The sequence below is a fragment of the Equus przewalskii genome, chromosome 15 (assembly GCF_037783145.1).
Source record: "Equus przewalskii isolate Varuska chromosome 15, EquPr2, whole genome shotgun sequence".
Lineage (NCBI taxonomy): Eukaryota > Metazoa > Chordata > Mammalia > Perissodactyla > Equidae > Equus > Equus przewalskii.
Window position 1 is genome coordinate 43609951 of NC_091845.1, and position 27503 is coordinate 43637453.

The window sequence follows — 27503 nt, forward strand, 5'->3', positions numbered from 1 at the left end:
CCCACTTAGCAAACCTCATTGGCTATGTTTGTTAAGTTGACGAAAACCTTTTCCACTCACCACTTCCGTATTCCATAAACTCTCCGCATTGCAAAAATACAAGGTATATAATATCTATATGAATATGTACGTGTGCCAGTATGTGTTTGTGTGTTAGTGTAAAGGTTATGTACTTGCTTCACTTGTGCATATATTCCATCTTGCCACCAAAACTCTGCGATTCTTGAGGTTTCTTCATTCTTCTCCCATTTTATCAAATAAAATCTGCCTGATGGCCCAAGTAGCCAGAGCTACTGTTAGATACTGTGCTGTGCTACTACTGTGCTCTCTAAACTTTTATTTCCCTCATGTCAAACTTAGTTGCTTCTGCTGGCTTAATTTCATTGTAATTTCTGCTAGATGGACTGGCTTACTGGGGAAAGTAAGCTTCACTTGTCTTGGTTTGAAGTCATATTTGCCTGTACATGCAAAGATCAAGGTTATGCAGAGTGCAGTCAGGATTCCCCCGTCTCAGATAGCAGCAGCTCAGATAGAGCTCCCTCAGCTCTGCTGGACCGTCTGGGTTTAAATCTGGCTTCTACTCTGTACTAGTTATGTCATTTGGGCAAGTTGCTTAATGTCTCTGACAACAGTTTTTATCTATGAAATGAAGACTGTAATAATTCCAAACTCATAGGGTTTCTATGAAAATTAATTGAGATAATCCAGGTAAAGCATTTAGGATGGTGCCTAGGCCAAAGTAAGAACTAGCTTTTCAACAAAGGTTCATACAATTTCTTCTTTAAAGCTACATTAACTTTCTCCTTTCATTTTACACAACCACCACCTTTCCCTACCCACATGATCACCAGGGCTTAGACCAAATTATCACCCATAATTCAATATCAACTTAAGGTAAGTAATTACATAGACAAGAATTGGTAACAACAAAATTATTTTATATTTGCTTATATTAGAACTTACCCCTTAATACCCAAATGGCACCATCTAGGCTTCCACTTTTTAGAAAAATTTCTGCTGCAATATTCACAATTTGACACCTTGGTGCTAACTTCTCAGGCCCTGTAAGTCCTTTTAAACTTGTAAAATGTATTTTCAGTTCATACAGTTTATCTAAGACCTTCCTTCCCTAGAGTAAAAATGAAGAACATCAATTGAGAATCAATCACTTAGGATACTACAAAGTCACAGATAATTACATAGAAGCCAGTAATCCAGTCTGAATCATTCTAGACTGACGGTTCTCAAACTGCTCCAAGACACTCTCCTAAGCCCCTTCCTGCTCAACTACCAAGACAGAAGGGAAGTGGAGCAAGCAGGGCTTTGCCTCATATAACCACCCCCACTGCCAGGTCCCCTTTCAGCAATTCTCCTTTTATACGCTGTGCTTCTCCTAAAGATTGCATGTGGCCAAAGGATTTCACGCCTTAGCGTGGGAAACTACTGATTACAAATTTTTGCACTTCTTCTGTTGGTCAACCTGAGATCCAGGAGGGAGAGACAGTGAAAATGAAGACAAGTTGTTACCAAATTTAGATAAAGAATGATAGTGGAAAAAAAAGAAGATAAATTGTTGGTTGAAAATTGTTTCCTTGATTCAATAGACTAATTATTTCACATAATCTACATAAAGATTATCTCTAGTCTGGACATCAGAAATTGGACATATATTATTATTTTATATGAGGGTTCAGCAAACTTTTCCTACAAACAGCCACTACTGTAAATCCTTTAGTCTTTGCAGGTCACATTTGGTCAGTTGCACATTCTTTTTGGTGGTTATCTTTTAATTTCTAACTCTTAAAAATGTAAAAAACATTCTTAGCTCTCGAGATGTACAAAAACAGGCTATGGCCAGATCTGGCCCTCAGTTTGCAGATCCTTGTTTTATATTATATTCCGTACTATTTTGGTTCTGATACATATTACGATGTCAAGGTACTTTCAATTGGACTACATAAGTGAGCGCATTTTCATGGGATAGCTTTAGTTTAATTTCAGTGGTTTTACTTTTGTGTTTCAAAAGGCAAGAGGTTTCATTAAAAAAATTCATACTAAGTCAGATAATAAATAAAATGTTGGTTCTAAATAAGATAGTGAAAATTTTAAATTAAAATACAGGCACAAATTCATCAACTTCTTGAGAAATAATAATAACCCAACAAAATTTAAAAAGACTCAAACTTCAGCAAAATCAGTTTGAGTTTTCAAAAAGGGTCATCTTGCTATGTAGTCCTCAATCTCTCAAGCATAAATATCCAAGAAATTAAGCTATGACCAATCTTCAGCTAGCTAGTGACACCAGGGACAAGGTACATTTTGCCCATCCCAGGCCTACCACACAATATTTGCTAAATCTCTCGGAGACCTTGGAGACAGGAGACCTTCTGTACAATAGTTCTGTTGCTGTTGTTATTGTTTTAATTTTTTAAAAAATCATGACTTTTATATGTTTATGGGTGGCTATGTACTTAAATATTATCTAACACATTCAATTATGAAATAACCTCTTTATAAAAAAGGAAGTCACAAAAGAGACATTTTACTAGTTGGTTCAATAGTGACCTTACTCTCAACTGTTCCACTCTCTGTGTTATTCCATCCCTCAGCACTTCCTCTCTATTTTGGATTTTCTTGTCCTCTATTTTACTTAACTTTATTGAATCTATAACTCCACCTGCCACCTCAGGGAAATCGAAAGAATGGCAGTACAATATGTTCTAGAATCACTAGACCACTTCTATGTTGAGCTAAACCTCAAAGGCAGACATCAAGATATATGGTATACAATGTTCCAGAGCATTCTAGGAGGTGATTTTTAAGGAGTTTTGATAATTGTGACTATCTTGGGTTCATCTTAAATAAGATGTCTTGGGGCCAGCCCTGTGGCCAACTGGTTAAAGTTCCACATGCTCTGCTTCAGTGGCCCAGGTTCGCAGGTTTGGATCCCCGGCGTGGACCTAGTGCACTCATCAGCCATGCTGTGGAGGCATCCCACATACAAAGTAGAGGAAGACTGGCACAGTTGCTAGCTCAGGGCTAATCTTCCTCAAGGAAAAAAAACAGTACTGGCAATAGATGTTAGCTCAAGGCAAATCCTCCTCACACACACACACACACACACACACACACACAAAAGGTGTCAAACTCTTGCAAAATTACAATGCTACCAATACTCAGGAACTGGCAAAATAAATTCTGAATTGACTGTTGCTTCAAATAAATATGACATTTAGCACAGCCTCCTAAGTGTTCCCTATACTGAGATTCTTCATAGTACTCAGTCGCATGCCACCTCCCTTCCATGTTTGCCTAATACACCACCTAATAATTCACTTACTACTCTGGGACTCATTGGGTCTCTGTAACGATTATTAGAAAATTCCCAATTTGCAAGGTTAACCTATATTCTGTTCAAAATTTTAAAACTAACACTCTCTATCCCAAACCAAAACATAAATTTAATGAAGTACCTTGGACCACTGCAACAGCTTGTGATAGAAGTACATAGCACTGATTCCGATTCTTCCCAGCAAAGTTTTATCTACTTCACTATTTTGTGGATCTTTGCTAACTGGAACACAAAGTAGGCACATAGAAGAAAGTGAAACAGTTACTTAAAATGATGGGAAAGGCAAATTAACATGGAATTATTGATACTACCACAAAGAACAGGTGTCAGCAAACTACAGCCTACAGGCCAAGTCTGGCCTATGGCCTGTTTTTGTATAGTCTGTGAGTTTTTCTATTTTTAAAGCACTGTTTGAAAAGAAGAGAAAACTATGTGACACAGATCATATGTGATGTGTGCAAAACCTAAAATATTTACTATCTAGTCCTTTAAAGAAAAAGTTTGCTGCCTCCTGATAAAGAATGTGATAGTGATAGTGAAGAGCTCATGTTAAAAAAAAGTCTCAACAATATATGAATTTTGTTGACTTGTAATAGTGAAGATAGTAACAATAATGATTCAAAAATTCAGGTGCTCAAGTATAATTTGCTAGCAATAGTTTTACCAATCTGAATGAAAAGAAGAATAAGTATGTGAAATATCTGATGTTAAAACACCGATTCTTGATCTTTTATCATTATAATGTAACTTAACAACAAACAGATGGAAAAATTTAAAAAGAGAAGGAAAAGTATCTGAAATCTGCAATACTATTGACTTATTCCCAACATGGAAAACACTAACAGCTTTACATTCCTGTTAAGAACATTGCACCACCATAACACACAAAACTCAGACCAAAACACTGAAATTTTACCTGTTTCAGCAAATTCACAAAATGGAACACCTGGTCTCTCTTCTTTATAGTCTTTTGTTACTGTTTCAGCAATATAAGCACAAAATCTCTGGAAATCTGAAAGTTTTTCACAGCCCATTTTTACATTAATGTATAAATTTCCCAATTTTGTCCAGTCACCTTTTTCTTTACAATGCTATCAGAATTATTAAAAACAAAACAAAACAAAGAAGAAAGAAAGCTGTAATTTATGCAAACATATTATGGGGTAAGCACATATAGTTATTAGATATAGGGAAATTAATAACAATCCCTGCAAATCTCATAAACCTACTGACAAGGGTTACAACATCAATAACATGCTATTGTACAATTTCCTTTTCCGACTATAGCAAAGCCTCTATAAGTTCCAGATGGCAATGTGCATTTGTTGTAATTATCTAGCTCCTAAAGTACTTAATGATGTCACCCTCAAACCTGAACTAGACAGTGGAGATAGATTTTATGGAAAACAGATGATTAGCGGTGTGATTTGAGCTATCACCACAGAAGTACACTATTTTATTACTTTTAGAGATTGCATTTTACTATTATTTGGCCATTTATGATTTGGTGCCCGCATATCCTTTTGAGTATTACATTTCTTCTACAAAAGGGGCTACAAAGCACATTTCAGTAAACTTACTATCGCCCTATGATTTTCTATTATGAACTAAGAAATAGTTTTCCACACCAAAAAAAACTGTTTCAAGATTATAAACATTAATTAAGACTAGACCAACAATTACTAGATGAGTACAAAAATGATCTTAAATTAAAAAGTAAAATTGGCAGCTGACCCCATTGCTTGAGTGGTTAAAGTTCTGTGCCCTTGGCTTCTGTGGCCTGGGTTTGTGGGTTTGGATCCCAGGCGTGAACCTACTTCACTCATCAGCCATGCTGTGGAGGTGTCCCACATACAAAATAGAGGAAGACTGGCACAGATGTTAGCTCAGGGCTAATCTTTCTCTAGCAAAAAAAAAAAAAAAAAAAAAAAAAGAGGAAGACTGGCAAAGAATGTTAGCTCAGGGTGAATCTTTCTCACCAAGTCCTCTATTTCTTATACTCTAACTGCTTGGAAAGTACATGCTGACCTTGACTTTCCCATGTCATTTCACATACTGCAGTCAGCCATGGATCATGACAAGAAAGCCAACTTTCTTGTGCACTGAGTCTGCCCAGTGACAAGAACTAAAGGCTTAGCTTTAGAGTATTAAACATAAGTTAATTTTTTATTAAACATAAGTTAACCTAAGTTAATTTTGAAACTGAACAATTATTTCTCACTATTTCTAGAATAGTCCACACCTCTAGAAATTAGGTCTGCATTTCAAAATATTAAAAAAAATTAACTTCTTTTTCTTGAGCATTTTCTTTGTCTAACAGCCACATTTCTAAAACTTTTCCTAAAATGGGGTTACTATTCAAAGTTTCTTTGTTGTAACTGTTTTTCAGAGATCCCAGCAATTAATTTAAAAAAATAAGTGTCATACCTCTATTTCGTTCAAGGCTGAATCTACATCACACTTCCAGTTCTTTTTAAATCGCTTCATCTGTAACCTTTAACAACAGAAAAGGGTTAATGTGTTCACCTCCAAAAAGTCACCACTGCTCCTAACTCATTTGTTCTATAGTTTATAGCTGAGAGATTGGAGAAAAAGGAATGTGGTAATATTCGTTAGAGCTGATGAAAATGGCAGCTGCACAGATACCTATCTCACACTATTTCTAACCCAAACCGTAGGCAACAAGAAGGAAAAAGCAAATTCCATATGAAACCATAACTTCAGCCTAATTTGAAGACAGAGAATGCCAAAGCTTCAAATAATTGCGAATAAAAAGAGAAAAAACATTAAATCCTAGCACTTGATGGCTACTGCTCCCACTCCACTCTCACTGCTCCACAAAGATCTGTGACAAGAAAAGACAGACAAAAGAAAAACAAAACAAAAAATCGTGTGGGGGGAGAACTGAAAAGGGAAATTACCAGAGAGACCTAAGATTGATTTAAAAAGTACCATCACAAAGACTAAGTCCACACTAAGTTTGAAAATACTAAAAAAAAGCGTCTAGGTAGATCAGAAGACAAACCACACAGAAGGAACTTAAAAGTTTGTGTGATTTAAGGAAAGCAATCTGTGAAATGCATAGCCTCTGGGAAGAAAAACAGACAAAAATGAAAGAAAGACCCTTTAGCAATTGGAAAGAAGGAAAGGAGAGAAAGGGGAGAGAAGAGGGTGCCATTAACTAGGAATACTGTATAATAGCCAACTCTGGAGTCAATTTTGGTGACTAGTCCCAATTGTCTACAAATTATTCCAGAGCATTAAAAAGGAAGGACATTTCCTAATTCCTTTTATGAAGTTAAGTATAACATTAATACCTAAACCAGATAAAGACAGGACAAAGAAAGAAAATCACAGAACAATATCACTCATAATGGTAATGCAAAAAACTGGATAAAATACTAACAAACATCTGTTTTACAAGATGAAAAGAGTTATGGGGATGGATGGAGTGACAGTTGCACAACAATGTGAATGTATTTAATACCACTGAATTGTACACTTAAAATGGATTCAGATGGTACATTTTACATTATACATACTTTACCACAAAAAGAAATTTAAAAATTATATTGACAAGTAGAATCCAAGACCACCTTAAAAAAATGATATATCATGGGGCTGGCCCCGTGGCCGAGTGGTTAAGTTCGCGCGCTCCGCTGCAGGCGGCCCAGTGTTTCGTTAGTTCGAATCCTGGGCGTGGACATGGCACTGCTCATCAGACCACGCTGAGGCAGCGTCCCACATGCCACAACTACAAGAACCCACAACGAAGAATACACAACTATGTACCGGGGGGCTTTGGGGAGAAAAAGGAAAAAATAAAATCTTTAAAAAAAAAAAAAAAAAAAAAATGATATATCATGATAAAGTGGTATTTATTTCAAGAATGCAAGGTAAGTTCAATATTAGAAAATGCATCAATATCATACATCATATTACCAGATCTAAAGAAAAAAAATCATGATCATTTCCATAGATACTAAAAAAGCCTTTGATAAAATTCAACATGAATTCATTTAAGAATATAAGAACTGAGGCCAGCCCCATGGCCGAGTGGTTGAGATCACACGCTCTGCTTTGGTGTCCCAGGGTTTGGCCAGTTCGGATCCTGGGCGTGGACCTAGCACCACTCATCAAGCCATGCTGAGGCAGCATCCCACATAGCAGAGCCAGAAGGACCTACAACTAGAATGTACAACTATGTACTGGGGGGCTTTGGGGAGAAGAAACAAAAAAGATTGGTAACAGATGTTAGCTCAGGTGCCAATCTTTAAAAAACAAAAAGGAATACAGGAACTGACGGATACTTTCTTAAAGTGGTTAAATATATAAACCTTAGTCCTAAAGTCACCATTGTATCTAATGAGAAAATTCTAGAGATATTTCCACTAAGATGAGGAACAATGGAAGGATGTCCACTATATCCAGTATTATTCAACACTGTACCAGAGGTATGAGCCAATGCCATTAGAAAAGACAGATCACTCAGAGGCATAATAAAGATAAAGAAGAAGTAAAATTCTATCTGCAGATGATATGATAGTATATCTGGAAAACCCCTCAGATTCAGGATGAAACTAACTCAAATAATAAAGACTTCAGAGTAAAGTAACAGAACATATCACTTATAAACAAACGTCTATATCCTTTATATATAGAAAAAATAAAGAAATAGAGTACCTAGTGGTACAGAAAACTTCACTTACAATAGCAACAAAAATTAAATACTTATATGAGGAAAATTCTAAAACACTCCTGAAAGACACAAAAGTAAATTTAAATAAACAGAAAGACATTCCCTGAATAGGACAACTCAAGAGCATAAAGATGTCAGTTCTTTTTTTTTTCCCTCCCCAAAGCCCCTCAGTACATAGTTGTATGTCCTAGTTGCAGGTGCTTCTAGTTTGTCTATGTGGGACGCTGCCTCAGCATGGCTTGATGAGTGATGCCAGGTCCGCGCCCAGGATCCGAACTGGCGAACACTGGGCCACTGAAGTGGAGCGCGTGAACTCAACTGCTCAGCCATGGGGCTGGCCCTAAAGATGTCAGTTCTTGCTAAGTTAATTCATAAATTTAATGCAATTCCAAGAACAATACCAACAAGCTACTATATGGAGTTAGGAAGCTGATACTAAAGTTCATATGGTAAAGCATACATGCAAGAATAGCCAGAAAAACACTGAAAAGAAAAACTTCGTGGGGGATTATCCCTACTAAATATTAAAACACACTACTAGAGCCTCTATAATTAAAATAGTGTGGTACTGGTGCAGGGATGCACAAATAGTTCAGGGGAATAGAACACAAAGTGTAGAAACAGACCCAAGTAGATACGAAATTTAGTATGGCATACCTCGTTTATTGTGCTTTGCTTTATTGTGCTTCAGATAGTGCATTTTTTACAAGACCCTCCACCAGCAAAAAAGATTATGACTTGCTGAAGGCTCAGATGATGGTTAGCATTTTCTAGCAATAAAGTATTTTTAAATTAAGGTATGTACATTTTTTTTCAGAGATAATCTTATTGCATACTTAACACACCACAGTATAAACTTTTATATGCGCTGGGAAACCAAAAAATTCATGTGACTCGCTTTATTGTGATACTCCCTTTATCGCAGTGGTTTGGAACTGAACCTGCAATATCTCCGAGGTATGTCTATATACGATAAAGGTGGCATCTCAAATCACTGGAGGTAAAGATGGACTTTTTAATAAATGGTGCTGGGAAAATTAAACAACCATTGCAAAAAAGATAAAATTAGATCCATATCTCACACCAGACACAAGAATAAACTCCAAATAGATTAGGAACCTAACTGAAAAATGAAACAGAAGAAAACATGGGTAAATTTCTCTAAAACCTTGGTGTAGGGAAATTATGACTTAAAATCCAGATGCGATAAAAAACAATGATGACTCAAAACTGAGGCAATAAAAAAGATTGATACATTAGGTTACATAAAAAGAAGTTTTTGCATGGCAAAAAACACCATAAACAAATTCAAAAGATAACTGACAAACTAGAAAAACATTTGCAATATCTACTACAGACAAAGGCCTAATACTCATAATATATTAAGAACTCTTAAAACTTAAGGAACAAAGAACTAAAAACAATAGAAAAATGGGAAAAAGACATAAACAGACAATTCACAACAAAAGTTGTAAAAATGGTTCTCAAATATATGAAAAGAAAATGTTCAAATTCATTTATAATGAAGGAAATGCAAATTAAAGCAACACAAAAACACCATTTATTCCCTAATAGATTAGAAAAAATTAAAAAGTATGAGAACACATTATGTTGGCAAAGCTGTGCTGAAACGGGTAGTCTCATATATTTCTGGTGGAAATACAAACTGGTGCAGCCCTTCTGGAGGGAAATTTGGCAATATCTAACACATGTACTTTTATTATAGACTCACAGGAAATTGCAAAAATATTACACACTCCTGTGTACCCTTCATCCAGCTTCTTCCAATGATGACATCTTATATAATTATAGTACATCAAAACCAGGAAACTGATATTGGTACAATACTGTTAACTAGACTACAGATATTATTCAGTTTCCATCACCTTTTACATGCATTCATTTGTGTACGCGTATGTAGTTCTATGCAATTTTATCCCACGTATATATTTATATACATACATATATATTTATCCCATATATATAATTTATATAACCTTTGTATAACCATCACCACAATAAAGATACAGAACTGTTCCATCACCACAAAGGGACTTCCTCATGCTATCCCTTATACACATCCCCCAACCCGTCCCCTCCCCTGTCAACCACCAATCAGTTCTCCACATCTACAGTTTTGTCATTTTGAGAATGTTATATAAATGGAACTGTGCAGCATGCGGCCTTTGAGACTAGATTTTTAAATCCAGCACAATTCCTGTTAGATCATTCAACCTGTTTCATGTTTCAATAGTCTTTGGATTTTTATTGCTGAGTAGTATTCCTTGGTATGGACGTACCACAGTTTACTCATTCACCCATTGAAGACCATCTGGGTTTTTTTTTCCAGTTTTTGGTTATTACAATTAAAGCTGCTATGAACATTCGTGCACAAGTTTTTTTGTAAGCCAAAGTTTTCATTTCTCTAGGACAAATGCCCCGTAGTTCAACAGCTGCATTTAGTATTTGCATATTTGGTTTTTAAAGAAACAACAAACTGCTCTCCAGAGTGGCTGTAACATTTTATATTCCCACCAACAATGTATGATCTACTCTCCACATCCTTGCCAGCTCTGGTGATGACACTTTTTTTTTTTAATTAATGTTATGATAGATTACAACCTTGTGAGATTTCAGTTGTACATTATTGTTAGTCATGTTGTGGGTACACCTCTTCCCCCTTTGTGCCCTCCCCCCACCCCCCCTTTTCCCTGGTAACCACCGATCAGATCTCCTTGTCAATATGTTAACTTCCACCTATGAGTGGAGTCATATAGAGTTCGTCTTTCTCTGACTGGCTTATTTCACTTAACATAATACCCTCGAGGTCCATCCACGTTGCTGCAAATGGGCCAATTTTGTCTTTTTTTATGGCTGAGTAGTATTCCATTGTGTATATATACCATATCTTCTTTATCCAATCATCAGTTTCTGGGCATGTAGGTTGGTTCCATGTCTTCGCTATTGTAAATAATGCTGCGATGAACATAGAGGTGCAAGGGACTCTTGGGATTTCTGATTTCAGTTTCTTAGGATAGATACCCAGTAATGAGATGGCTGGGTCATAGGGTCTTTCTATTTTTAACTTTTTGAGAAATCTCCATACTGTTTTCCATAGTGGCTGTAGCAGTTTGCATTCCCACCAACAGTGTATGAGGGTTCCTTTTTCTCCACAACCTCTCCAACATTTGTCACTCTTGGTTTTGGATGTTTTTGCCAATCTAACGGGTGCAAGGTGATATCTTAGTGTAGTTTTGATTTGCATTTCCCTGATGATTAGCGATGATGAACATCTTTTCATGTGTCTATTGGCCATATTTATATCTTCTTTTGAGAAATGTCTGTTCATGTCCTCTGCCCATTTTTTGATTGGGTTGTTTGTTTTTTTGTTGTTATGCCGTGTGAGTTCTTTGTATATTATGGAGATTAACCCTCTGTCAGATAAGTGGCTTGTAAATATTTTTTCCCAATTAGTGAGCTGTTTTTTTGTTTCAATCCTGTTTTCCCTTGCCTTGAAGAAGCTCTTTAGTCTGATGAAGTCCCATTTGTTTATTCTTTCTGTTGTTTCCCTTAACTGAGGAGTTATAGTGTCCGAAAAGATTCTTTTGAAACTGATGTCAAAGAGTGTACTGCCTATATTCTCTTCTAGAAGACTTATTGTTTCCAGCCTAATCTTTAGGTCTGTGATCCATTTTGAGTTTATTTTGGTGTGTGGTGAAAAAGAATGGTCAATTTTCAATCTTTTGCATGTGGCTGTCCAGTTTTCCCAGCACCATTTGTTGAAGAGACTTTCTTTTCTCCATCGTAGGCCCTCTGCTCCTTTGTCGAAGATTAGCTGTCCATAGATGTGTGGTTTTATCTCTGGGCTTTCAATTCTGTTCCATTGATCTGTGGACCTGTTTTTGTACCAGTACCATGCTATTTTGATCACTGTAGCTTTGTAGTATGTTTTGAAATCGGGGATTGTGATTCCGCCGGCTTTGTTTGCCTTGCTCAGGATTGCTTTAGCAATTTGGGGTCTTTTCTTGCCCCATATGAATTTTAGGATTCTTTGTTCAATTTCTGTGAAGATGTTCTTGGGATTCTGCTTGGGATAGCATTGAATCTGTAGATTGCTTTAGGTAGCATGGACATTTTAACTATGTTTATTCTTCCAATCCATGTGCATGGAACGTCTTTCCATCTCTTTATGTCATCGTCAATTTTTTTCAAGAAAGTCTTGTAGTTTTCATTGTATAGATCCTTCACTTCCTTGGTTAAGTTTACCCCAAGGTATTTTATTCTTTTCGTTGCGATTGTGAATGGGATTGAGTTCTTGAGTTCTTTTTCTGTTAGTTCATTGTTAGTGTATAGAAATGCTACTGATTTATGTATGTTGATTTTATACCCTGCTACTTTGCTGTAGTTGTTGATTATTTCTAATAGTTTTTCTATGGATTCTTTGGGGTTTTCTATATATAAGATCATGTCGTCTGCAAACAGTGAGAGTTTTACTTCTTCATTACCTATTTGGATTCCTTTTATTTCTTTTTCCTGCTGAATTGCTCTGGCCAACACCTCCAGTACTATGTTGAATAGGAGTGGTGAAAGTGGGCACCCTTGTCTTGTTCCTGTCCTCAGAGGGATGGCTTTCAGTTTGTGTCCATTGAGTATGATGTTGGCTGTGGGTTTGTCATATATGGCCTTTATAATGTTGAGGTACTTTCCTTCTATACCCATTTTATTGAGGGTTTTTTATCATAAATGGGTGTAGGATCTTGTCGAATGCTTTCTCTGCATCTATTGAGATGATCACGTGGTTTTTGTTTTTCATTTTGTTGATGTAGTGTATCACGTTGATTGACTTGTGGATGTTGAACCATCCCTGTGTCCCTGGTATAAATCCCACTTGATCATGGTGTATAATCTTTTTGATGTATTGCTGTATTCGGTTTGCCAGAATTTTGTTGAGGATTTTTGCATCTATGTTCATCAGTGATATCGGCCTGTAGTTCTCCTTCTTTGTGTTGTCCTTGTCAGGTTTGGGGATCAGAGTGATGTTGGCTTCATAGAATGTGTTAGGGAGTACTCCATCTTCCTCAATTTTCTGGAATAGTTTGAGAAGAATAGGTATTAAGTCTTCTTTGAATGTTTGGTAGAATTCTCCAGAGAAGCCGTCTGGTCCTGGACTCTTATTTTTGGGGAGGTTTTTGATTACTGTTTCTATTTCCTTACTTGTGATTGGCATATTCAGATTCTCCATTTCTTCCTGATTCAGTTTGGGGAGGTTGTAGGAGTCTAGGAAGTTGTCCATTTCTTCCAAGTTGTTCAATTTGTTGGCATATAGTTTTTCATAGTATTCTCTTATGATCCCTTGTATTTCATTGGTATCTGTTGTGATTTCTCCTCTCTCATTCCTAATTTTATTTATTTGAGATTTCTCTCTTCTTTTCTTGGTGAGTCTGGCTAAAAGTTTGTCGATTTTGTTAATTTTTTCGAAGAACCAACTCTTTGTTTCATTGATCCTTTCTACTGTCTTTTTTGTTTCAATATCGTTTATTTCTGCTCTTATTTTTATTATTTCCCTCCTTCTACTGACTCTGGGCTTTGTTTGTTCTTCTTTTTCTAGTTCTGTTAGGTGTCATTTGAGGTTGCTTATGTGAGCTTTTTCTTGTTTAGTGAGGTGAGGCTGTATTGCGATGAATTTCCCTCTTAGGACTGCTTTTGCTGCATCCCAAATGATTTGGTGATGACACTTTTTTTCCCCAGCTATATTGGGGTATGACTGACAAAGAAATATTGTATATATTTAAGATATATAACATGCTTTAATATATGTATACATTGTGAAATAATCACCACAATCAAACTAATTAGTATATCTATCACCTCACCTAGTTACCCTTTATTTTGTGGTGAGAAAGATCTTAAGTAGAGATCTACTCTCAGGAAATTTCGAGTACACAATATGTTATTATTAACTATCGTCATCATGCTGTAAAATAGGTCTTCAAAACTCACTCATCTTATAGCTGCAAGTTTGCACCCTTTGACCAATATATCCCCATTTGCCCCACTGCTCAGCCCCTGGTAACCACCATTCTAATCTGTTACTGAATTAGATGTTTTTAGACTGCATATGAGTGAGCTCTTGCAGATTTGTCTTTCTGTGTCTGCCTTATTTCACTTAGCATAATGTCCTCCAGGTTAATCTGTGTTGTTGCAAATGGCAAGATTTCCTTATTTTTAAAGGCTGAATAATACTCCATTGTACATATACACCACATCCAGCTTTGTTCTTCTTGCTCAAGATAGCTTTAGCTGACATTCAGTGTATTTTGTAGTTCCATATGAATTTTAATATTGTTTTTTCTATTTCTGTGAAAAATGTTATTAGAATTTTGATAGGGATTGAATTGAACCTATAGATTGTTTTGGGTAGCAAGGACATTTTAGTGATATTAATTCTTCCAATCCCATCAACAGAGGATATCTTTCCATTTATTTGTGTTTTCTTCAATTTCTTTTTATCAATGTTTTATGGTTTTTAGTGTGCTGATCTATCATCTCCTTAGTCAAATTTATTCCTAAGTATTTTATCTCTTTGATGCTATTTTAAATGAGTTTCTTTCTTTCTTTTTTGAATACTTCATTGTTAGTGCATAGAAATGCAACTGATTTTTGCGTTAATATTGTATCCTGCAACTGTACCTAATGCATTTATCAGCTCTAACACTTTTTGGTGGAGTCTTTAGGGTTTTCTATATATATGATTACGTCATCTGCAAACAGAGACAATGTTACTTCTTCCTTTCTGATTTGGATGTGTTTTCTTTCTTTTCCTTCCCTAACTGCTCTGGCTAGGACTTCCAGCACTGTGTTGAACAGAAGTGGTGAGTGTAGGGATGCTTTCCTTGTTCTTGATCTTCAAGGAAAAACTTTCAGCTTTTTACTGTTAAGTATGATGTCACTGTTGGCTTGCATTCCTTCTATACCTAATATGTTGAGAATCTTTATCACAAAAGGATGCTGAGTTTTGTCAAACACTTTATCTGCATCTATTGAGAGGATCATATGATATTTAGCCTTCATTCTGTTAAAGGGGTATACCATATTTACTGATTTGTATATGTTGAACCATTCTTGCACGCCAGGGATAAATCCCACTTGATCCTGGCATATGATCTACTGTTGAATTCAGTTTGCTAATATTTTGTTCAGGATTTTTGCATCTATGTTCATCAGGAATATTGGCCTGTAATTTTCATTTCTTGCAGTGTCCTTGTTTGATTTTGGTATCAGCGTAATGCTGGACTTGTAAAATGGGTTTGGAAGTGTCCCCTCCGCTTCAATTTTTTGGAAGAGTTTGAGAAGGATTGGTATTAATTCTTTTTAAACTGTCTGGTAGAATTCAGCAGTGAAGCCATCTGGTCTTGGGCTTTTCTTTGTTGGGAGTTTTTGTGTTTTTTTTTTGTGAGGAAGACTTACCCTGAGCTAACATCTGTGCCAAACTTCCTCTATTTCCTATGTGAGACGCCTCTGCAGCATGGCTGATGAGTAGAGTAGGTCTGCGCCCAGGATCTGAACCTGCAAATCCAGGCCACCAAAGTGGAGCGTGTGCAACTTTAACCACTGTACCACGAGGCTGGCCACCTTGTTGGGAGATTTCTGACTACTGACTCAATCTCCTTACTCATATGCGGTCTGTTCAAATGTTCTATTTCTTCATTATTAAGACTTGGTAAGTTATATGTTTCCAGGAATTTATCCAATTCTTCTAGACTGTCCAAACGGTTGGCATATAATTGTTCATAGTAGTCTCTTACAATCCTTTTTATTTCTATGCTATCAGTTGTAATGTCTCCTCTTTCATTTCTGATTTTATTTCAGCCTTCTTTCTTTTCTTCTTAGTCTACCTAAAAGTTTGTCAATTTTGTTTATCTTTTCAAAACCAACTCTTGGTTTCATTCATCTCTTCTATTGTTTTTCTAGCCTCTATTTATTTCTGTTCTGATCTTTGTTATTTCCTTCTTTCTGTTAATACTGAGCTTAGTTTCTTCTTCTTTTTCTAGTTCCTTGAGATGTATGTACAGTTAGGTTGTTTTACGTATGAGAAGTACATACAGTTAGATCTTTATCTTTTCTTAACATAGGTATTTATCACTAGTAGCATCCCTCTTAAAACTGCTTTCGCCATATCCCATAAATTCTGTGTACACTGTGTTTTCATTTTTGTTTGTTCATGATATTTTTTGATTTCTCTTTTGATTTCTTCTTTGACCCATTGGTTGTTCAGGACTACATTGCTTAATTTCCCCATATTTGTGGATTTTCCACAGCTTTCCTCCCTGTTACTGATTTCTAGTTTCATATCATTATGATCAAAAAAGATACTTGAGGGGCTGGCTCGGTGGCCGAGTGGTTAAGTTCACGCGCTCCACTGTGGCGACCCAGGGTTCGGATCCTGGGCGCGGACATGGCACGGCTCGTCAGGCCACATTGAGGCGGCATCCCACATCCCACAACTAGAAGGACCTGCAACTAAGATATACAACTATGTACAGGGGGGGTTTGGGGAGATAAAGCAGAGAAAAGAAAAAAGATACTTGATATGATTTCAATCTTTTAAATTTAACTTGTTTTGTGACCTAACATATGATCTATTCTGAAAATGTTCCAAGTGTGCCTGACAAGAATGTGTATTCTGCTGCTGTTGGATGGAGCTGTTTTGTGTATGTCTGTTAGGTCCATTTAGTCTAAAGTGTAATTCAAGTCCAATGGTTCCTTATTGATTTTCTGTCTAGATGATATATCCAGTGCTGAAAGTGGGATATTGAAGTCCCCTACTTTTATTATATTGCTGTCTATTTCTCCCATCAGATCTGTTAATATTTGCTGTATATATCTACCTGTTCTGATATTGGGTGCAAATATACTTATAATTGTTATATCCTCTTGATGAATTGCCTAATCATTATATAATGATCTTCTTTGTCTCTTATTTCTCTAGTTTTCCTGATAGCGTTATAGCTTGCCCTCTTTTGGTTTCCATTTGCAGGGAATACCTTTTTCTATCCTCTCACTTTCAGGCTATGTGTGTCCTTACAGCAGAAGTGAATCTCTTGTAGGCAGCATACAGCTGGGTCTTATTTTTTTATCCATTCAGTCACTCTATGTCTTTTGATTGGAGAATTTAATCTATTTACATTTAAAGTAATACCTGATAGGCAAGGATTTACTAGTGCCATCTTGTTAATTGGGTTTTGGCTATTTTATAGTTCCTTTGTTCCCTTCTTCCTCTCTTGCTATCTTCCTCTGTGATTTGATTTTATAGAGTCCTCAACTATAGTTATCAATTTGTCTATTTTATCCTTTCAGTTCTACCAGTTTTGCTTCACATATTTTGAAGCTCTGCTCTATGGTACAAACACATTTAGGATTGCGAAGTCTTCTTGGTGTATTGACCATTTTATCATTATGCAATGTTTCTCTTTGTCCTTGGTAATTTTCTTTGCTCTGCAGTGTACTTTACCTGATAGTAATATACTCACCCATGATCTTTTAAAATTAACATTTGCATGGTATATTGTTTTCCATCCTTTGACTTTCAACCTACCTACAACTTTATATTAGATGTGAATTTCTTGTAGAGATTATATAGTTAGATCATGCTTTTAGAGCCACTCTGCCAATTACTGTCCTCTAATTATTGTAATTAGAACATTTATATTTAAAGTAATTATTGATATGTTAGGGATTAAATCTGCCATTTTATTATCTGTTTTCTGTTTATTTCTTCTCTTTCACCTTCTTTATCTTCCTTTGGGGTAACTTGAACGTTTTTAGAATTCCATTTTGATTACCTATAGTATCTTGAGTATCACTCTTTGTATAATTTTTTTAATTTTAATTTTTGGTGAGGAAGATTATCCCTCAGGTAGCAAGTGTGCCAATCTTCCTCTATTTTGTATGTGGGATGCTGCCACAGCATGGCATGATGAGTGGTGTGTGGTTCTGTGCCTGGGATCCTAACCTGTGAACCCTGGGCTGCTGAAGCAGAGTGCACGAACTTAACCACTATGCCATTGGGCCAGCCCCTGTATAGTTTTTTTTAGTGTTTGCTCTAGTGTCCTTACCTTTTGACCTAGCAATCCCATTCTAGAAATGAACCGTGAAAATATGCCTCCAACAATACAAAAATACATATACCCAAGGTTATTCATTGTGGCATTGTTTTTATTGCAAAATATTAGGGACAACTTAAATAATCATGCATTGGTTGAAAAACCTATAGTACATCCACACACTGGAGTACTTTGCAGTTATAAAAATGAATGATGATTTCTCTATGAACTGATTTAGACTGACTTCCAGGATATACTGTTTGAATGAATAAAGCAAAGTTGAAAAGAGTACTTATTGTAAGTTACATTTATGTAAGAAAGAAGTAAATATAAGAAAAATTATATATCTGCTCATAAGAAGCAGAAACCAGAAACTAAAAGACTGGTTACTTCCAGTGTGTAGGTGGAAAAGGGGTAGAAAGAAGGAGGGAATGGAAATAGGGGAGTAGGGATAAGGAGGAGTAACGATTTTCATTGCAAATCTTTTAGTACAGCTTTCACTCTTAGAACAAACAATAATGTTTCATATACCTCCCTAAATAAATAATTAAAACCAACTAGGACATGGGGAACTAAAAATATAATACAAACAGTAACAAATAAACCTAAATGTTTGGGGCCAGCCTCGTGGTTGAGCGGTTAAGTTCATGTACTCTGCTTTGGCGGCCCAGGATTTCACCAGTTGGGATCCTGGGTGTGGACATGGCACTGCTCATCAGGCCATGTTGAGGTGGCATCCCACATGCCACAACTAGAAGGACCCACAACTAAAAATATATACAACTATGTACTGGGGGTATTTGGGGAGAAAAAAGCAAAAAAAAAAAAAAATAAGATGGGCAAAAGTTGTTAGCTCAGGTGCCAATCTCCAAAAAAAACAAAAACAAAAACCTAAATGTTCTATAAATAAATAACTACACTGAATGGGAGTGGGAGAAAAAAAAGGAAATAAACTAAGTAACTTAGAAAACAGTATTTTGCCTGGATACTGTAAAGCTAAAGAAAAAAATAACTTTATACTATTACTGTACTTGATTAATTTTTTCCATAGGGGTATGGGTTAGCAGTTCTGAAACGACTTTATATGGGTAGTAGGATTGAATAAATGAGTATACATATTGTAGATAATGAGAGTCAGGTTTCTCACTGTTAGAGAAAGAACTTATAAATAAGAAAAAGACAAGGCTAAAATGAACCTGTGGTCTTGGATTAGAATCAAGCTATCACTACGAACTCAGGCACTTTTAATATACATACAAATAGAGAAATAAATATATTTTTGTGTGTGTATTTGCATTTTGTATACATAAATTTCCTATACATATATATTTTATTTATCTATTTTCATACACATATATAATATACATATTTCCTAGCCCTGTCCACTGAGAAGCCCTGGCTGTAACGACACTCCAGCAGCAATGAGCATATTCAGATCTTGATTTTTAGATACCATTCTCCAATAAAAGAAGCCAGAGCTCCTTGGAGAAGTGGCTGTTGCTCGTGTTGCAGCAGGGAAAACAGAAGATGAGACTTAAACAACTTTGTGCCTCCAAAAAATAAGACAGTGGTAGAAAAATGAAGAGAACATGATGAAAGGATGTAAGAACCAACCTGAAGGAATTCTGAAAGGTCAGATCTGGAACAATCTGACTAACAAAATTAATAATGGTAGTATTAGGTTATGTATAAGCCATAGAATAAAATAAACACCCATGAGTTCATATTGACATAAATAATTAAGTAAACGGAGGAGAAGGACAGCTCTTCTTTACTGAAGAATTGCAATTAATAAATGTAGAAAATACAAACTCACTGCTGGGCAAATACCACAGTCGTAGCTTGCAGGACAGAGTTACTGATGAATACTATAACTAACGTGAAGGTTTGAGGAGAAACAGGGGAATGCATAATGCTAAAGTCTCTAGATATATTCTAAAGATATTTATTAATTACAAAGAGAGAAACAGTAACTTTACATTGTAGAAACCTGGCAGATAACATTTTTAACTAAGTGATCAAGATTAATTTAACCAGTAATAAGATATACTAACACCATGTACCCCCTACTATGATGCACTGAGATCTGTAGTTAGTTAATAGATTCGTATCAAAGCTAATTTCCTGGTTTTGATAACTGCATTATTATTACGTAGGATGTTAACACAAAAGAAAGCTAGATGAAGGGTACATGGGAATTCTCTATACTAATTTTTGCAACATTTCTGTAAATTTAAAATTTCAAAATAAAAAATTTCTTGTCATTAAATGTATGTTAACAAATTTCCTAGATTACAGATACACCTAAATTCTCACTGATGTCCTGAATTGAATATAACTCTTAGAATTATTTGTTGCAGCTTTATCTACTGAGAGTGAAAGCCTTTCAAACGAACTAAAAACTACCTGATTAAAAACTGTAATCAAAATCAAAGTATGAGTTGGGGCTGGCCCCGTGGCCGAGTGGTTACGTTCGCGCGCTCCGCTGCAGGCGGCCCAGTGTTTCGTTAGTTCGAATCCTGGGCGCGGACATGGCACTGCTCATCAGACCACGCTGAGGCAGCATCCCACATGCCACAACTAGAAGAACCCACAACGAAGAATACACAACTATGTACTGGGGGGCTTTGGGGAGAAAAAGGAAAAAATAAAATCTTTAAAAAAAAAAAAAAATCAAAGTATGAGTTGTCCATTAAAACTCATTTCCTTAGTCCAGAAAAGGGTCATTATTTCAAAGAGTATCAGGAAAACTCAAATATAAAATAATAAATACTAAATTTCTTTTCCTTCTGCCTTGAGGCCAGGTCCATATCCCCAACCATAATCCACACCCCTTAGTTACCCACACTTTCTTATTCTCTCCTTCGTCAAATAGGTCACCAATGTTAATACTTCTTAAAAAATACTAGGTAATTATTTTGAAGCAGGAGCACAGGAAGGTGCAGAATGTATAAAGATACAATTTTCAAAATCAGGGGCTACAAAATGAACTGTAAAAATATTTGCGTGATTGTGTCACTTTGAAAATTTGAAAACCAAGGCTGGTTTGTTCCAGAGTCTTCCTATGCCAAGAGATCCTTTTCCCAGTCATTGCATGAAGGGTGGAGTTGTGCAGCTGTCCTGGGCACAAGGGCACTGTTGCTCCTCTTGAACCTGGATGCATACACTTTCCTGTGCCAGCTGCTACTGAATACGGCAAGACTAACACCTGCTGCCCATTTGAGCACTCTGCCATAGCTGCCACTGCCCAAAATGTGAAGTTTTTAGCATATGGCTCAAGAGAAAAATGACAATGTTTGGAAGAAAATATCAACACACCCTGCTTATATATGGATCATATCCCAGAACTCTATGCTAGACAAACTGCATTTTTCTCACAAAAACTTATTTCCTAGGTAGTCCCAACAATCTATTTAATCTAAATAGTGTCATAATTTTCATAGACAACATAAATATTAATTATCGGTAATTAAAGAAATGAAAAAAATCATAGAACTCTAAGAACTCAAATGTACCTTCAATGCTGGTGCTTGGAGGGAAGTAGTATTACTTAGTAGAACTACTGCAATTCCCTAAGTGTGCCATGCATCCAGGGCACTCGAGCAAACTCACAGGGCCCCAAGCCTGTTTTAAATTGTCAAGCAGCTCCTGTCAGACTGTCAAATTACTACTATTAACCTGTTTGGACCTAACTAGTTAATAAATGGGACTGTTAATGTATTTCTTTTGGTCCATGGAGACTGCAAACCAAGAAAGTTCGGAAACCTCTGTATTAGAGGAAAATGAAAAATGAAATAACAGCTATGGAAGCTCTCTGATGGAGCTTTCTAGGCATTTGCAAGGGCTTTGGTGGTTGATACCACTTGTACTTTATCAAATATGATTTCATTAAAAAGTTATGGTTCATTTAAATACTTATAATTTGTATACTTTTCTCTATGTATTTAATAGTTTAATAAAATTTTTGTAAAACTCATGCCTTTTCCTTTTCTCAACATAGGTATATTATGGTACTACTCTTAAAATTATCATAGGTTTTTGAAAAGAGACCTTTGGAGGCCCAGAAGCTGAACAGAGGAAGTGAACAAGTGAGAGAAAGAATGAAGGAGAGATATTAAATATTTCATTTAGCTAGCATGACAAGAAGTGAGTGAAAGAGAAAAAAGATTTAGGTAATTTATACACACATAAGAGAGTATATTTAGTGAAACTAAGTAAGTTGTGAAACAGAGGATACGAGAGATTTCTTTTACAGTTGATGTGCCGGGGACTAAGGCGAAATCAGGTACCAAGAGATTTGGTGAGGCCGTCCAGGAGGGCTGGCTAGAGGCAGCCTGACGAATGACAATGTAACTAGGACACAGCCAGAGATGGGAGAAGAGCTTCTGGTGAGCAACTGTCTACATGTCTGGACATGTGAACAGGGATAAGTGCTTTGCCTCATCCTTTATAAGTCCTCACCAAATATATACAGAGCCTTAATTATACTGATTTTTCTTACCTGGATTTCATTTCCAGAACTGCAGTTATTTCTTGTTTGGAAGCTTGTACTTGGTTTAAGAGCTTAACAATATAGTTAAAATGTTCTGGGTCAAGCACCATCCCAGCTTCAACAAGCTGTAGGAAAAAAAAAAGGAGTCACTCTTAAAAAAACATGAAACAGCTGAAAACCAGTGTGTGTGAAACTAAGAGACTGATGAAGAAGTGAAATGTGAAGACAAGCAGAATTAAAATTCATTAAAAAAAATTTGAAGCATATTTTTTTCAAATATTTGAGAAGCACAGTAAGACATCCTACTTAAAGAATTCACAGTTAAAATAAAGAGAACAACTTTGAATTCAAAATGTGAATATCCTTCCTGTTCTCCAAAATATCCCAACTACTTTATCACTTGTACTCTCATTTGGTACTCCTTCTGTCTTTCAGCATAGCACTGGTGCTTATACCTTATCCCTCATTATAAAGTTCCTGAGAAGTATCAAACTGACGTTTTCTACAACTACTATGGGGGATCAGCAATTTCTGATTCAAAACATTTCCAGGCAAGTAATTCTGTCAAGTTTTGTAATGTGGAACTAGAGGTATTCACTGAAATATTTGTTCACCTGCTAGAGTGGTTCCAGTGCTGCTTCCTAAACAAAGCGGTTTTTGTTTTACCCCTGCTATTAGGCCTATTCTGAAATGGATGGCTGGGTAGTACCAAATACTAGGAAGTTTTCAACAAAAGTAAAAATTTTAATATATTTTTTAGAGAGCTATAAAAATTACTTTTTCTTTTTATTTAGTGCCAAATATAAAATTAATTCCTAGCCACTCTGTTTCTTTCTATCTACTTTCTTTGTTTTGGCCATGATTTTCTATTTATATATTTATTTGTGTAATTATTTTTGTTATAAATGACCCCAAATCTTTTTGAAAAAAAGAATTTTCTTTAATCATCCTTATGGTGTAGAGATGAGAATAGTTCATGAATCAGAAAGAAGACACCTGGAGTGCTTGGAATTATTTATTTAAGGGGAAGGTCTGTCAGTCACTGCAGACTGTTTAAACCCCTGTTTCAGGAGAAAAAGAACACTTCTGAAAATAGAATTTTCTGGCATCAAGAATGTGAACAAAAGACAGTTTAAGAGTGCAAGTGGAAATAATTATTTTCTCGGTTATTCACTATCAGAGAATAAAAGAGAGAAAATCTTACCTTGCAAAACATATCAATTAAAGCAGGTACAGCATTCCTTAATTTCATAGCTGCGACATGCTCAAATATTTTTAGCAATATTTTCAGAGCAGGCTGGATAAAACAAAAAAATTACACTCATTTTCACGTCTTCTTTTAGTACACCTTAAGTTTCTCAAAATCATTTATGCTGAAAAACACAAGTGTTCTCAAGGAGTATGCAACAAACACAGACATTTAACTGCTAATTATACAAATAAGAAAGATAACAGAGAAATTAACTTAAAATATTCAAAAATATATATTTTCAGGTTACTTACCAGCATTTTAACCATTATGCTGAGGTTCACTACCTGAAATACTTCTTTCAATAAACAATGTTTGAGTAAAGAAGTTAAAAGGTCATTTAGCACTTGTAAATCAAAGTGTATACCCGGAGGAAACTTTCTGTAGTACTCCATAAACATGTTTACTGAAAACGAAAAAATATATATTAAAGTCATTTGCTGCTTTTAAGATATTCATCTTTGCTGAATTAGACCATTTTTCCATATTCAAAGACTGAGTAACAAATAAATGTTTTTGAAAGGTATATTTTCAGTTCAGAAATATTTGATGAAAATAAATTAAAGCAAAAGTTAATGGCAATAACATTCGAAGTCAACCAGGCATGCTAGGCACTAGATTGGGTGCGACTTACATGCTATCCACAAAAAATAGGTCCAAATTGCCTCATACACATGGTCTCAATATGAACTCCTAAAGGAGTCTTCAGGCAGTGGTCTGGTCACGTGGGAGAAACTGTATAATTTGGGGATGGATGCACACTATTTTGACAGATACTCCTTCTTCTTATTTTAACCCCACCAACAGGCTATGTTGACATTTTTTATTTTTTATTTCAGTTTATGATTATGAACATTCTACTAAAAATTACAACACTGATTAATTTCCTTTGAGAGAGTAGTTTCTTGCTATCGATTCAATTCCTTAGTCTATTTTCTATGCAACAATTAAATCATTTCCAATTCTTCTCCATTAATTTCACTAAAATTATTTTAATTGGGATCACTTCGCTGATGATTTTTTTCCCCATTCTAAAATTTCCCAGGTCAAAATCAATATACCTTAGCAGAAACTACCTTAGTAAAACCTACTTTGGGTTTTATTTTTGTGTTAACTATTTCTGAGAAAAACACATTACTATCTGGATTACTTGGTGTTGCTTGGCAAAGTCAGTAGCTACTGATAACATTCAATAGCATAATAGAAAAATTAATATTGAAGTTATAATAACTGTTAACAACTTTAACAATACAGTATAATAATACTCAACTTAATCAAAAGCTTCTTCATATACTACAATTGTTTTTCTTGGGCACAAAGAGATAAATTCTTCCTGCTATTCACTTTGCATTATCTACATAGTTGCCTATATAAGAAGCAGATCTACCGACAACACAGGAAATTCAGTGGCTGCTACTACAACTTATTAATAAAACTGGAACTGCAGATGTTTTAAAAAGGCATAGTTGGAAAGAATTTATGTTAGCTAGCGTTTAAGTAGTCCACTAATTGATATGCAACCCTCCTTCTTTTTGTCATTGATTACTTTTAAAATTTAAATTATTAAAATAATATAATTTCTCTTGTTAAAATGATCTCCTCTGGTTAAACTGTTGGGTGAAAAAGGTTAGAATATTTTATAGGATTTTTTTTTTTTGAGGAAGATTAGCCCTGAGCTAACATCTACCACCAATTCTCCTTTTTGCTGAGGAAGACTGGCCCTGAACTAACATCCGTGCCCATCTTCCTCTACTTTATATGTTGGACGCCTGCCACAGCATGGCTTGACAAGCAGTGCATAGCTCTGCACCCAGGATCTGGACCAGTGAACCCTGGGCAGCCGAAGCAGAACGTGCAAACTAAAGCGCTGTGACACTGGGCCAGCCGCAGTTTGATTTTTTTTTTTAAGACTGGCACCTGAGCTAACAACTGTTGCCAATCTTTTTTTTTATCCCTTCCTCTTCTCCCCAAAGCTCCCCAGTACATAGCTGTATATTGTAGTTGTGAGTGCCTCTGGTGGCACCATGTGGGATGCCGCCTCAGCATGGCCTGAGCAGTGGTGCCATGTCTGCACCCAGGATCCAACCCAGCAAAACCCTGGGCTGCTGAAGCGGAGAGCACAAACTTAACCACTCGGCCACAGGGCTGGCCCCTGCATGGTTGTATATCCTAGTTGTAAGTAGTTTTAGTGTGTCTACGTGAGCCATCGCCACAGCATGGCAAACAACAGACCGGTGGTGTGGTTCCATGACCAGGAAACAAACCTGGGCCACTGAAGCAGGAAGTGCTGAACATTAACCACTGGGCCTATCAGGGCTGGCTCTTTTTTTTTTCAAATTTTTTATTGTGATTGAATACACATAACATAACATAACCATCTTAATTATTTTTAAGTGTAGAGTTCAGTGGTATTAAATATATTCATAATGTCCATCCATCACCATAACTGTTTTCATCTTGTAAAACTGAAACTCTACATCCATTTCCCAAACTGCCCTTCCATGATCCCCCAACAACCACCATTCTGCTTTCTCTCTATTATTTTGACTGGTGTAAGTAACCTCTTATGGGTGGAATCATACAGTATGTGTCTTCCTGTAATTGGGTTTTTTACTTAGCATAATGTCCTCAAGGTTCATCCATGTTTTAGCCTATGTCAGAATTCTTTTCTTTTTTAAGGCTGAATAATATTCTATTGTATGTACATACCACATTTTCCTTACCCATTCATCTGTTGGACACTTGAGTTTCTTCACATTTTTGCTATTGTGAATAATGCTGCTATGAACATAGGTGTACAAATGTCTTTCGAGACTCTGCTGTCAAGTCTTTTGAATTTACACCCAGAAGGATTGCTGGATCATACAGTAAGTCTGTTTCTAATTTTTTGAGGAACTGCCATACTGTTTTCCAGTGTCTGTATCATTTCACATTCTCACCAATACTACACAAGGATTCCAGTTTCTCCACATCCCTAATAACACTTGTTTTCTTTTCTTCAATACTAGCCATCCTAATGGGTGTGAGGTGGTATCTCAATATAGTTTTGATTTGCATTTCCATAAAGACTAGTGACGTTGAGCATCTTTTTACATGCTTATTAGCCATTTATATATTTTCTTTGGAAAAATGTCCATTCAAGTCCTTTGCCTATTTTTGAATCAGGTTGTTTTTTTGTTGTGTATTAGGAGTTCTCTATGTATTCTGGATTTTACTTCTTTATCAGATATATGATTTGCAAATATTTTCTCCCATTCTGTGGGTTGCTTTTTCACTTTTTTGATAATTGTCTTTCGATGCACATACTTTTAAAATTTTCATTAAGTCCAATTTGTCTATTTATCCTTTTGTTGTCTGTCTTTGGTGTCAAATCCAAGAAATCATTGCCAAACCAATGTTGTGACACTTTTGTCCTTATGTTTTCTTCTAAGAATTTTATTGTTGTAGGTCTTACATTGAGGTCTTTGATGCATTTTGAATTAATTTTTGTAAACAGTGTTAGGTAAGGGTCCATTTTTATTCTTTTGTATGTGGCTATCCAGTTTTCCCAGCACCATTTGTTGAAAAAACTATCCTTTCCCCATTGAATGGTCTTGGTACCCTTGTCA

General features: G+C 35.9%; 1 protein-coding gene across 2 annotated transcripts in view; it reads right to left on the minus strand.

The window, feature by feature from the left end:
- Nucleotides 1-27503, minus strand: part of TOPAZ1 (testis and ovary specific TOPAZ 1) — an 80869-nt gene that overhangs the window by 16747 nt on the left and 36619 nt on the right. For both annotated transcript variants that reach the window (XM_070575687.1, XM_008527987.2), the window contains 7 exons: nt 24150-24301; nt 23851-23943; nt 22656-22771; nt 5780-5846; nt 4269-4443; nt 3474-3574; nt 964-1129 (listed from right to left, as the gene is read on the minus strand). In XM_070575687.1, coding sequence (XP_070431788.1) covers nt 964-1129; nt 3474-3574; nt 4269-4443; nt 5780-5846; nt 22656-22771; nt 23851-23943; nt 24150-24301 — 870 coding nt within the window. The remainder of the gene's footprint in view (nt 1-963; nt 1130-3473; nt 3575-4268; nt 4444-5779; nt 5847-22655; nt 22772-23850; nt 23944-24149; nt 24302-27503) is intronic.